This window comes from Herpailurus yagouaroundi, unplaced genomic scaffold (assembly GCF_014898765.1).
Source record: "Herpailurus yagouaroundi ecotype Mexico unplaced genomic scaffold, PumYag 182, whole genome shotgun sequence".
Lineage (NCBI taxonomy): Eukaryota > Metazoa > Chordata > Mammalia > Carnivora > Felidae > Herpailurus > Herpailurus yagouaroundi.
Window position 1 is genome coordinate 15452284 of NW_024412413.1, and position 12655 is coordinate 15464938.

The 12655-nt window shown below is 36.4% G+C and overlaps 1 protein-coding gene and 1 pseudogene across 2 annotated transcripts in view; both read left to right on the forward strand.

The window, feature by feature from the left end:
* Positions 1–9532, forward strand: part of CRY1 (cryptochrome circadian regulator 1) — a 99104-nt gene extending 89572 nt beyond the window's left edge. For both annotated transcript variants that reach the window (XM_040490989.1, XM_040490990.1), the window contains 6 exons: positions 1784–1935; positions 2172–2374; positions 2481–2576; positions 7695–7766; positions 7843–7946; positions 8888–9532. In XM_040490989.1, the coding sequence (XP_040346923.1) occupies positions 1784–1935; positions 2172–2374; positions 2481–2576; positions 7695–7766; positions 7843–7946 (627 nt within the window). In that variant the 3' untranslated portion in view covers positions 8888–9532. The remainder of the gene's footprint in view (positions 1–1783; positions 1936–2171; positions 2375–2480; positions 2577–7694; positions 7767–7842; positions 7947–8887) is intronic.
* On the forward strand, positions 6163–6290 carry LOC121041154 (uncharacterized; annotated as a pseudogene).
* Positions 9533–12655: the final 3123 nt, after the last annotated feature.

Consider the following 12655-nt stretch of genomic DNA (forward strand, 5'->3'; position numbering starts at 1 on the left):
CAGAGACTGAACTAGCCTAGCCATCAAGGGAACTATAAGGTTTAATAACACTCTGGACTTACTAGATTAACATATTTATAGGTGATTATTTCTACTACAAAAAAGGATTCACCTGGAATTCTTAGAAATATTGAATTTATATTGTAAAATTTTAAGCCTGTATGATTTTACTTCACTTCAAAATCACAGCTTTTTAGTAACCTAGTATGTAAAGTGAAACATACTGCATTTTATGACATCATCTTGTGGTTATATGTAATAGGACTTGATTTACCTTCCTGTTTATAACATAACTTTCCCCTATCCAAGGACCATTTCTGATCCATTAAAAAAAATTTTTTTTAATGTTTGTTTATTTTTGAGAGTCAGGGTGCAAGCCAGGGAGGAGCAGAGAGAGGGAGACACAGAATCTGAAGCAGGCTCCAGGCTCTGAGCTGTCACCATGGAGCCCAATGCAGGGCTCAAACTCACGAACCATGAGATCATGATCTGAGCCAAAGTCAGACCCTCAACCAACTGAGCCACCCAGGCGCCCCATCTGATCCTTTTTTTGGTTTTTTTTGTTTTTTTTGTTTTTTTTTTTGCATCTCCTATATTTCCTAGTATAAAGTTGTACGTGAGGTAGATGTTACAGCAAACACTTAATGAATTTATAAAAATTCATTTTAACTTGGTCAAGGAATTCCAAATTTAAACTCTATAATGCTAGTGCATTTTTAAAGGTCATTTATATATATATTTATTTTATTTTATTTTTTTAATTTACATCCAAATTAGTTAGCATATAGTGCAACAATGATTTCAGGAGTAGATTTCTTAATGCCCCTTACCCATTTAGCCCATCCAGCCTTCCACAACCCCTCCAGCAACCCTTTGTTTGTTCTCCATATTTAAGAGTCTCTTCTGTTTTGTCCCCCTCCCTGTATTTATTTTTTGTTTCCTTTCCCTTATGTTCATCTTTTTTTTCTCTTAAAGTCCTCATATAAGTGAAGTCATATGATGTTTGTCTTTCTCTAATTTCACTTAGCATAAAATCCTCTAATTCCATCCACAAAGTTGCAAATGGCAAGATTTCATTCTTTTTGATTGCCGAGTAATACTCCATTGTCTATATATACCACATCTTCTTTATCCATCCATCCATCAATGGACATTTGGGCTCTTTCCATACTTTGGCTATTGTTGATAGTACTGTTTATAGTGCTATAAACATTGGTATGCATTTGTCCCTTCAAAACAGCATACCTATATCCCTTGGATAAATACCTAGTAGTGCAATTGCTGGGTCGTAAAATAGTTCTATTTTTAATTTTTTGAGGAACCTCCATACTGTTTTCCAGAGTGGCTGCACCAGCTTGCATTCCCATAAAGGTCATTTATATTTGAGTGCTCCCTCTATGTAGGCCAGTGGCACCAAGCTTCTAAAGTTTTGTTAGTGATTTATTTGGTAATATGTTTGCTTTCTCGAAAATGTTTACTGCTTTTTTCTTTCATTTTTTATTTGAATCGTTGACTTGAGTATTTTACCCTGGTCCCAATACCACCGGCAAAGATTAGAAAGGTGAATTCTATTCAGAAATTCACTTATATTACTGATATTTTTCTTTCCCTGAAATAACTCATTACAGAACAGAACATTGACAAAGAGGCTGACTTTAGAAAGTTTAATTTTATAGTTCTGTGCTAGATTTTCTTTTCCTTGACTTTTGATCTACAGAGACCTGGAAAATGGTAGCTTTGAGAATTATGTGTACAAACTAATTGGTTACTGTTACTTCTGAAGGTATTTGAAGAATTATTGCTTGATGCAGATTGGAGCATAAATGCTGGAAGTTGGATGTGGCTGTCTTGTAGTTCCTTTTTCCAACAGTTTTTTCACTGCTATTGCCCTGTTGGTTTTGGTAGGAGAACAGATCCCAATGGAGACTATATCAGGTAAATCAAGGGTGATTTTTACTCAGTTTGGAATAACTAATCCAGGAAGAAATTTTTATGTTTAAGCAACACTTAAGGTTTTCCCCACTTATCATGGGCAGCAGAAATGAGGAGATGGGTAAACAAATCATTTAAATGGTATTAACTTGATTTTGATCATTCATAGCTAATAATTAGTTTGTTATAATTTGCTTATAGTTCATTTTATTAATAGTTTTTCTTCCTTCTCCCAAAAGGCGTTATTTGCCTGTCCTAAGAGGTTTCCCTGCAAAATATATCTATGATCCCTGGAACGCACCAGAAGGTATCCAAAAGGTAGCCAAATGTTTGATAGGAGTTAATTATCCTAAACCGATGGTGAACCATGCTGAGGCAAGCCGTTTGAATATTGAGAGGATGAAACAGATTTATCAGCAGCTTTCACGATATAGAGGACTAGGTATGTCAGCAATTACCTTTTGTTTGTTTCTTTGGCAGTTGTTTATGTGTACCTATCCTTGAATTTGATCTTGAGCATAACTTAATAGGAAATTTTTTCCCTTTAGGTCTTCTTGCATCAGTGCCTTCTAATCCTAATGGGAATGGAGGCCTCATGGGATATTCTCCTGGAGAAAATATTCCAGGTTGTAGCAGCAGTGGAAGTAAGTGAAAAGGAATTTTCTACACTTAGTAACATAGAGAGATTAATAATCAAATACATATTTATTGAATCCTCACTACGTTTTTAAAAAATCTATCTTTTGTAATCTATCTTTGTGTAGTAAGTTCTTTGTACACATACATACATGTGTATATACATGCACTCACACATGTATACCCTCATTTCATTAGTGACATTTTAGAGATGAAAAACATCTTTACACATAGTAGAATTTAGGTCAAGAAGTTTTCTTGGAAGATTGTGGGGTGGATAGCAATTTGGGTAGGCAGATGAAGGAGAGAGCATTATGGACCTGGAAATGGGAGCAAGTGATTATGGAAAGATCCTGAGGATTTGACTTGCTATTAAAGCATTCTTCCCTCCAGTTTTTGTTCCATTTGAAAGGATTAGATACTTCTGAAGCATATCCATTTTTTCCCTCTACTTATCCTGTTTGTAGGCTTTTATCTTATAGTGTCTCACAAGGCATATCAAAGGTCAATATTCTATGTAACTTATATACAGATGTATTGAAGTATTTTTGTTCTTAAAACAAAGCATAATGTAATTATGATAATAATTAAAAAATTTTTTTTAAATGCTTATTTATTTTTTTTAATTTTTTTTTCAACGTTTATTTATTTTTGGGACAGAGAGAGACAGAGCATGAACGGGGGAGGGGCAGAGAGAGAGGGAGACACAGAATCGGAAACAGGCTCCAGGCTCTGAGCCATCAGCCCAGAGCCTGACGCGGGGCTCGAACTCACGGACCGCAAGATCATGACCTGGCTGAAGTCGGACGATTAACCGACTGTGCCACCCAGGCGCCCCAATGCTTATTTATTTTTGAGAGAGAGAGAGAGACACACACACAGTGGGAGCAGGGGAGGGGCAGAGAGAGAGGGAGACACAGAGTCTGAAGCAGGCTTCAGGCTCTGAGCTGTCAGCACAGAGCCTGACATGGGCTTGAACCCACGAAGTCAGATGCTTAACCAACTGAGCCATCCAGGTGCCTCCGATAGTAATATGTTTTAGGTTTTATTTAATTTTTAATTTAATGTTTTTCCTTTTCTTTTTAATTTAGAGAGAGGGAGAGCCCAAGTGGGGCAGAGAGGCAGGTGGTGGGGAGGTGGGGGGTGGTGCGGGGAGAAAGAGAGAGAGAGAGAGAAAGAGGGAGAAAGAAAGAATCATAAGCAGGCTCCGTGCTCATTGCATAGCCCAACGTGGGGCTCGATTCCACAATCCTGGGACCACAACCTGAGGCGAAATCAAGAGTCGGATGCTTAACCAACTGAACCACCCAGCCACCCTATTAATTTTTAACTTAATTTTTTTCCACTAAGAATACCCATTCAGGGGCACCTGGGTGACTCAGTCAGTTAAGCATCTGACTTCAGCTCAGGTCATTATCTCACAGCTTGTGAGTTCGAGCCCCACATCGGGCTCTATGCTGACAGCTCAGAGCCTAAAGCCTGCTTTGGTTTCTGTGTCTCCCTCTGTCTTTGCCCCTCCCCCACTCACACTCTGTCTGTCTCTCTCTCAAAAATAAATAAACATTTGGGGCGCCTGGGTGTCTCAGTTGGTAAGCGTCCAACTCTTGGTTTCAGCTCAGGTCATGATCTTTGAGGTTTTGTGGGTTCAGGCCCCACATTGGTTTCCAAGCTGACAGTGCAGAGCCTGCTTGGGATTCTCTGTCTCCCTCTCTCTGTTCCTCCCCGACTTGTGCTGTCTCTGTCTCTCTCAAAGTAAATAAATAAACTTAAAAAAATTTTTTTTTTAAATAAACATTAAAAAATAGAGTGCCTAAGAAGTGACAGTAACAAGTGCTGTAAAGGATGTGTAGAGACTGGAACCCTCAAACGTTGTTGAGAGATGGGCTGTAAAATGTTATAGCCACTTTGGAAAAGCTAAACATAAATTTAACTTACAACCCAGAAACTCCATTCCTAAGTGTCTGTCCAAAAGAAATGAAAACATGTCTACACGAAGACTTACGGAATCATAAGACTGTTTTCGATAGCTTCATTTATAATAAGTCAAAATGTACATCCATGCAATGGAATATTAATTCATAAGAAGGAATAAAATGCTGGTACATGCTACATTATGGATAAACCTCAAAAATGCTATGTTAAGTTAAAGAATCCAGACACAAAAGACCACATACTGCCCAATTCCATTTATATGAACTGTCCAGAAAAGGCATGCCTTTAAAAGAAACTATGTTAATGGTTATCTTAGGTTTAGGGGTAGGAATGAGAATGAACGCAAATGGGCATGAAAATGTTCTAAAACTGGATTAGATTGTGCTGATGATTACACAACTCTGTAAATTTACTAAAAATTATTAAATTGTACACTTAAAACAGGTGAATTTTATGGTATGTAAATTATACCTCAAAACTGCTTAAAAAAAACTATTCACTATAGAGAACTTGGGAAATTCAGAAAAATAGAAAACAGCAAATAAAAATCACCCACAATTCCATCTACTAGAGACAGTCATTATTAAATTTTTGGTATGTTTCCTTTGAATACATTTTCTATGCGATTTTTCCCCCCACAGTGTCTTTAAGTTCGAATTTTATGAGTGAAAAATCCTTTTGGTGCTATTGATAGTGTAACATAAGAGGACTGTGATCATACAAACTTTTTGCCCTCAGAAATCATGGGATTTTTAGAAATAAGAAATATGGGAGTTTGTTTAAAGCTATTTTCATTCTAAGATTTGTCATCTTATATAATCTTGGCATTCGAAATTTAACCACTGTAATGTCCCTGAAGATACAGTTAATGTGGGGATTTCTGATTTTTATAAGCAGCTATGCTAGTCATAAGCCAGTTGATTCAGCAAAGCTCTTTGCTCTACTCATTGTCTCTTGTACTGTTATTCTTGTGACAATATAACTTACTGCATTTTTTATGGGGAAGTTGTAGGCAGTTGAGATATTCATCAATTTAGGGACTCAGGAAGAGTCTAAGTACCTGCTTTTATCATTTAGCTCTCTAAAGAAATAAAATGCCATCTTAAGGAAATTCTGAATGTATTTATTGAACTTATTAATTTACCACCTCCTCTTCAAAAGTAGCCACTCTCCCAATTTCTAATACTATAATTTTTGCCCATTTTTGCACTTTATAGAATCCTATAATTTGTAATCTTATTTTTTTTTTTTTTTGGCCTGGCTGGTTTCACTCAGTATTTCGTGTATGAGATTATTCTCATTTATCTTAGAACTGGAAGAAAAATGAATTTGATTAACTTGAGAAAATGAGGTGACTAGTCTGTGATTTAGCCTACCTCTGTGAATCTTCCAGTAAAATTGACTTTTCCTTCTTCAGTGTCCCCACTGTGTGCTATAAAAACTTCCCTCCTAGAACCTAGTAACACTTATTTGTACTTAGTGATTTTATGTATCTGTCATCTACTTGACTGTAAATGCTTTGAAGACAAGACCTCATGTCTTAGTAATATTTGTATCCCTCGTACCTGTTATAGCCTTTAGCATAAACAAGCATGCAACAAATGTATAAAGTATGAATAAATATGATAGTTGAGAGTTATTTGTTGAAGCTTTCTTGATTCTATCGCTTCTCGGCCTTTTGGCTAAGATCAAGTGAAGTTTTCTTGATTGTAAAATATATGATATATATGTATATATATATACACACACATATAAATGGTTAGCACTTAACCACTTTAAATGTATAATTCAGTGGAATTAAGTCCATTCATGTTGTTATCTGAAGTTTTAAATAAATCTTGTACTGGGGCGCCTGGGTGGCTCAGTCAGTTAAGTGTCCAACTTCAGCTCAGGTCATGACCTCACAGTTTGTGAGTTCAAGCCCTGCATCAGGCTCTGATACTGACAGCTCAGAGCCTGGAGCCTGCTTTGGGTTCTGTGTCTCCCTCTCTCTCTGCCCCTCCCCCACTCACACTCTGTCTTTGTCTCTGTCTCGAGAATAAACATTAAAAAAAATTTTTTTTTAAATAAATCTTGTACAATAATGCAAGGTGACAAGTATCACTATTAGGGGAAGCCCTGCCAATGGTAAAACCAGGAGTAGCACCATTCAGTGGTAAATTTGCCATAGTCCATAGTCTGACCTTCAGCCTTAACAGCCTTACAAGTCCCAAGAGCTGAGGGTTTTTAATTTAATGAGAGGTGACCCTTCTGTGACGGGCACACTAGAAGTTTAAAAATCAGGGCGCTTGTTGTGATTAGCACTGGGTGTTGTATGTAAGTGATGAGTCACTGAATTCTCCTCCTGAAACCAATATTGCACTGTATATTAACTAAAATTTAAACGAAAAAATAAAAATCATGTGACTTAAAATATCAAGGAACACTAGTTCATTATTTATGGTGGAGGTATCCCTTTCCAATGATAGAAGGCTTCATCCCTGATCCACTTTCCCAATTTTGAGTACTTTGAAAAGCTGAATTCTTTATCCAGAGGAAGTTGATGAGCATGAAACTATAATAAAAAATAGTAGATTATCTTGCTCAGACCAAGGTAACCTCTCTGTAGGGGCTAGAATGTTCATATTTGTCCATTATCTAGACACACTGACAAAAATGTTTCTCTAGAACCTATTTCCTGGGCCAACCCATTCTCCTGTGACACTGGTTCTTTTTAGAAGGGTTGATACAATTGCTAGGTAACTGCCATGTTGTTTCTGAATTCTTGTGTGATTTGAATTGTTAAATTCTCATCTGGCAGGCCCTTATTCACTTATCTCCAAGGGCATATGTTTTGGACAGGCTCTGAGGGGAGAATGTGGAATAGAGGCACAAGAGGTGAAAGAAGGATATATATCTCACTGTTGCCCTATATTTTCCTTCTGTGATCAAGTGTCTTGTTGTCATACAGTAAATAAATGTTTTTTAGAAAATGATTATTAGTGATTTTGCCTTTGAGCCAAAAGTCAACATTTCTATGACCCTAAGTTTAAGTTTTCCTGATTTGAGCATATGGTTTTTGGTTCATATGAAGGATTGGGGTTTAGTCTGAAAAAGCATAAATGCCCTAATACAGTTACTAAAAATTGGATTTGTAGTCTTAATACATACAACTTAGAATTTAAATAATTTTACTGTGTTTTAAATACTAACAGGTTGCTCTCAGGGGAGTGGTATTTTACATTATACTCATGGAGACAGTCAGCAAACTCACTTACTAAAGCAAGGTAAGAATGAAGCATTTGAGCATACTGTTCTTTTTACCTTTCCTATCGTAAACATACATTTTTTTTAAATATGTAGGAAGAAGCTCCATGGGCACTGGTCTCAGTGGTGGGAAACGTCCTAGTCAGGAAGAGGATACACAGAGTATTGGTCCTAAGGTCCAGCGACAGAGTGTTAATTAGGTAAATATTTTAAAGCCTTATTTCTTGCTTTAGTGGAGTGTGTAATCAACATAAATTAAGACAGTTTCCAAAATAGAACTAATCTCTTTTTTCAAACTAGAGAAACTGAGGCATTAACTTTTCAGTAATTGTTACAAAACCATTTAATTATTAGACAAGAGAAGTGCATCTGTACTGGACAGAGTGCTTCGCTCAGTTATGAAAGTGATCATCTTAATTGATGATTTTTAAATTTGAAAAACTTATGATGTTGTGCTCAAGTTTTTTTCTCAGAAAAAGACATTTTTTTCATTTTCTTACTATGTGACCATGAGTCTAAAACAACCAAAGTGACTTTTTATTGTAGTAGTATTAATATAATCCCTTTATGAATTTTTCCCCGCATCTTTGCCTCTTAAATGTTATAAGTTTCTTTTATGTATTGTGATACTTCTGAAATCTAAATTCTTTCAGGGAATAGTTTAATTTTTTTAAAAAACTGGCCCTTTTTTAGAGTTATCCAAAAAGCCATGGCTATATTCAGTTGAATTGGATGTGGCATAGTATGTTATCATTTAAATTTACATGAAAAATATCTATACAGTGCATTTGCCAGTTTTTAAAGACTTTTGTTTCTTCAGTTATCTTAAACTGTGTGCTTTTTTAAAAACTATTGCTAACTATACTTACAGTAAGTATATAATTGAGTAACGTATATAATTATTGAATCAATGTGATTGATGTGCACTGGAAACTAATATATTGTATGTCAGTTATACTTCAGTAATAATATATATATATGGACAGCAATAATAAAACATTTTAAATATTGCTGTTTTCTTAGTGCCAACCTAATTTAGATTGTAACTTTCTTGAAGATCAATAAACACTCATCAATTTTTTTATCATTTAATTCCTTGAAATCAAACTTTACCCAGTTTCTTTTTCCCCTTAAATCACAGAAAACATTCAGGAAGAATACTGTTGCAGCTGAAATTGGTGGGGAGTTCAATACTTTTTTCAGTTAAATTATTTTAAAATGTCCTTCATTGATGGAAAGCAGTTACATTTTGAAATGCATTGTTTCTAATGACATTTCTGTAGTTTTAAACTTTTTAATGAATTTCACGTAGGATGAATGGTAATTTGTATATAAAGAACTTGATAAAAAATTTGCTTAATGTAAATAGAAATAGTCACAATTAGTATAGACCCATCAATATATTTTTGATAATTTTTCATGTATGGTAAAAGTTAAAGTGGCAAACTGATATCCTGATATAAAAATTAATGTTTTGAGTGTCAATGTGGGAAGATAGGAGGTTTTTAGACTTTCTTAAAAGACTTTGTTAAAATTTTAGGACAAAATTTTCTTGACATCATTGTTTGATCTAACTTTACACTCTTTGATAATAATGTTTTAGAAAATATGCGCCATCACAATTGGTAGTTACAGCCTCTGTTAACACAGACAATATGTTTTAAAGCTTCATGTATGCCTGTTTTGACACAAATCTGTGGAAGTATCATGTGTTAAGTTCTCCTTGTCTCCCTTTGTTCATTTACAGCTAAGTGACTTTGTTATTAAAGTATATGCATATATGGAATCTTGTGTACTTGGTGGTGGTTGTTTTTTTCTTCTTTAAGTTTTTGTTTTAGTTAAGTGGGAGAGCATTGTTATATGAGATGTGATTACAAATTAGAGAGTCTATAAACCGCATGTAGCCATTCTGAATGAAGGAACAACTTCCAATATGTAGTAAAATAGTATTTTTCAAAATTATTCCAGATAAGATTACTATCTTCCAAATACTTTGTACTTTCAAAAATAGGTATCTGCAAGAAGGATTTAAAACCAAAGAGATTTTTTTCAGGTAATGGGGCTTATAACTATGAGTTAGTCACTACAATTAATAATGTGGGCTCGAGTCAAAGGCCAGGATCTGCAACTCATTAGCTTTGAGATCTTGAGCAAGTTATTAACCTTCTGTGCCTTCTTTTTTGTCTTTGAAATGGAGGGGAGAGTAGTATCTCCGTCATACTACATATGAAATGCTCGTGACAGTGCCTGGCACACGGTAGGGAACTCACTTAAGTGTTAGCTGCAGGGCTGCCGTGCTGTGTAGCTCCCTGGATTGTGTAGGGCACAGTCTGCTTAGCTGTATGCTCTAGCTCTGGGTAGCCATCATTATTTTCATTACTATTATTATCCCATTCCTGTCTCTTGTAGGCAAGTTTTTGTCTTTTGGAATTCCAATCTTTTATTTTTTTATTTTCCCAGTCTTCAGTTGTGATAGATGTTCAGTGAGATAATTGTATCAAAAAGTAAAGTAAGAGTCATTTGAATCCAAAATCCAGAAACAGTAACATTTTTATATGATGAGCATTTTAAAAAGTATCCTAGATAGTGGATTAATACTAATTGATAAGGTCCATTACTGAGAAAAGAAAAAAGTATGCCTTATCTTCTTTCACCACTGTTAATAAGGAGTGATATTTTTGCTGTTTTTCATGATACTTGTATATAACAAGCTACTCTTTAGACCGGATTGTACCGTACAGCACTGAGCAATTCATAGACCTAGGATTTACCATCACCATCCAGGGGAATAAAAGATTCCGTTTTAATGAGAATAAATATTTTAGTAAACATTGTTTCAGCATAGGCACTGATATTTTGTTTTAAACATAGGGCTGTTTGGTTTTTAGGGGGTTTTTTGCAAAGCTTTTTCAGTTTGGTTTGAATTGTAAATAAAAAGAATCACTGAAAGGGAAAGACAGGTAGCAGTCGGTGTGTTCCAGTTGAGTAGATGTTTGAATGCAGTGGTTTCCCGTAACTAGAGGAGCTAGTGTTCTGAAAATCCTGCTTGTGGCTGAGGGATTTAAGGCCTTTTATTCATTCAAGAAATTATATCTTGAAATCTTATTACCAAACGTGTTCTGTTCTAGCATCTTGGAAAAAATGAGTTGAGGAAACCAAGCTTTTGAAAGAACCTACATAAAGTCTTTGTTTTTACATTCACTTGAAATAAATTAGTAACTTGGGATATAAAAGACCAGTAACAGTATTATTTCTAATGCATCTCTTAAGTACTAGAAACTTTAGGATCTCCCCACAATTTCAAACATGTTTGTAATTTTTGTATGTGTGTAATATGCATTATACTGGCTTCTTTCCTCCGTCTCTCCATCCAAGTGTTGTTGTTTTCCCCCCCCCTGGTTGTATTGTCCTAGAAATTCACTAAATATTTGGAATGGAAAAAACTTCAGGTAGCATTTAGTTATTATTACAGTTGACAGAGCTGACTTGGTCAGTTTCAAGTTTTGATTACAATGCACAGGGTAATAGGTATTACCATTTCTTACACAAGTCTGTGGAACTCTGGTACAAGCTAAGCTGCCAGCTCCCTAGTGTACATATCTGCTCCCTCCCTCCTGAGCAGTGACTGCAGCATGCAGTTGTAAGGCGCTTGAGTTTACTACATTCCTTGACTTCCTTCTCTTCTCTGTAACCTACTCCAATTCCTTTTCCTAAATGCAGTGAAACATTTTGTTTGGTGCGGACCCCAAATCCTTATATCGCAGGAAAAAGTGTTCAATAAAGCCATGAGTAATAGAATTTTTATTTAAGGGTAACTCAGGGGAAGAAAGGTTACTGGACAATCACTCCCTGACCTCATCATATGCATTAGCTACTCATTTAATTCTAGAATGTCCTGGAGACCAAAGATGATCCTGAGAGAAGGAGCTAGGATTCTTGTTGCTAGTCTGTGTAATTTAAGGTGCAGATGTTGGTCCCTCTCAAAAAGCCTGTTGAGCACAAAGTGAATATTAAGGGTAGACTCAAATTAGCATTTTCTGAGCTCCTATCATGTGCCAAATATTGTTCATAGGAAAATAAATTCTTAAGTATTCACAAGAAGTTCACGAGGCGAGAGGGCAGTCTGGAAGAATTACAGTGGTGTGAGTTCAGGCTGTTAGAACTGTGCACAGTGTGCACAGACCTCCAGCCTGGGAAAATCACAGCTTTCCTGACTCCAGCTCTACACAGGAGCATAGGACAACTAGGCAGGGTGGGGGCACCCTGTCTTTGGAAATATTTAACTGTACTTGGGATTAATCATGTTATCGATTGTTAATGTCTTTGTCCTCCACTGTCCTACATGTAAACTCCATCAGGACAGGGAATGTACTTTTAAAACCCCCTTTGTCTTGTCCACCGGTGTCTTCTCATTGCGGTTTCACATGCTTGGCACTTAATAGGCATACCATAAATATTTGTTGATTGATAGATAAATGTGAGAATAAATGGGATGGACACTGAGACTGGCTTTAAGGAGAAATTAGTTTATAAGGTGAGCATCACAGGTAATAATTAGAATGGAACTGGACAGTTTGTCGGAAAAAACAAGTGTTCCAGGTGAAAGCAGCAGGAGAGAGGCTTTTATTTTTTTCAACGTTTATTTATTTTTGGGACAGAGAGAGAGAGACAGAGCATGAACGGGGGAGGGACGGAGAGAGAGGGAGACACAGAATCGGAAACAGGCTCCAGGCTCTGCCATCAGCCCAGAGCCTGACGCGGGGCTCGAACTCGCGGGGCTCGAACTCACGGACCCGCGAGTTCGTGACCTGGCTGAAGTCGGACGCTTAACCGACTGCGCCACCCAGGCGCCCCGGAGAGAGGCTTTTAAAGACGAATCAGACAGTCGCTGACTACTGGGGGCGGGTGG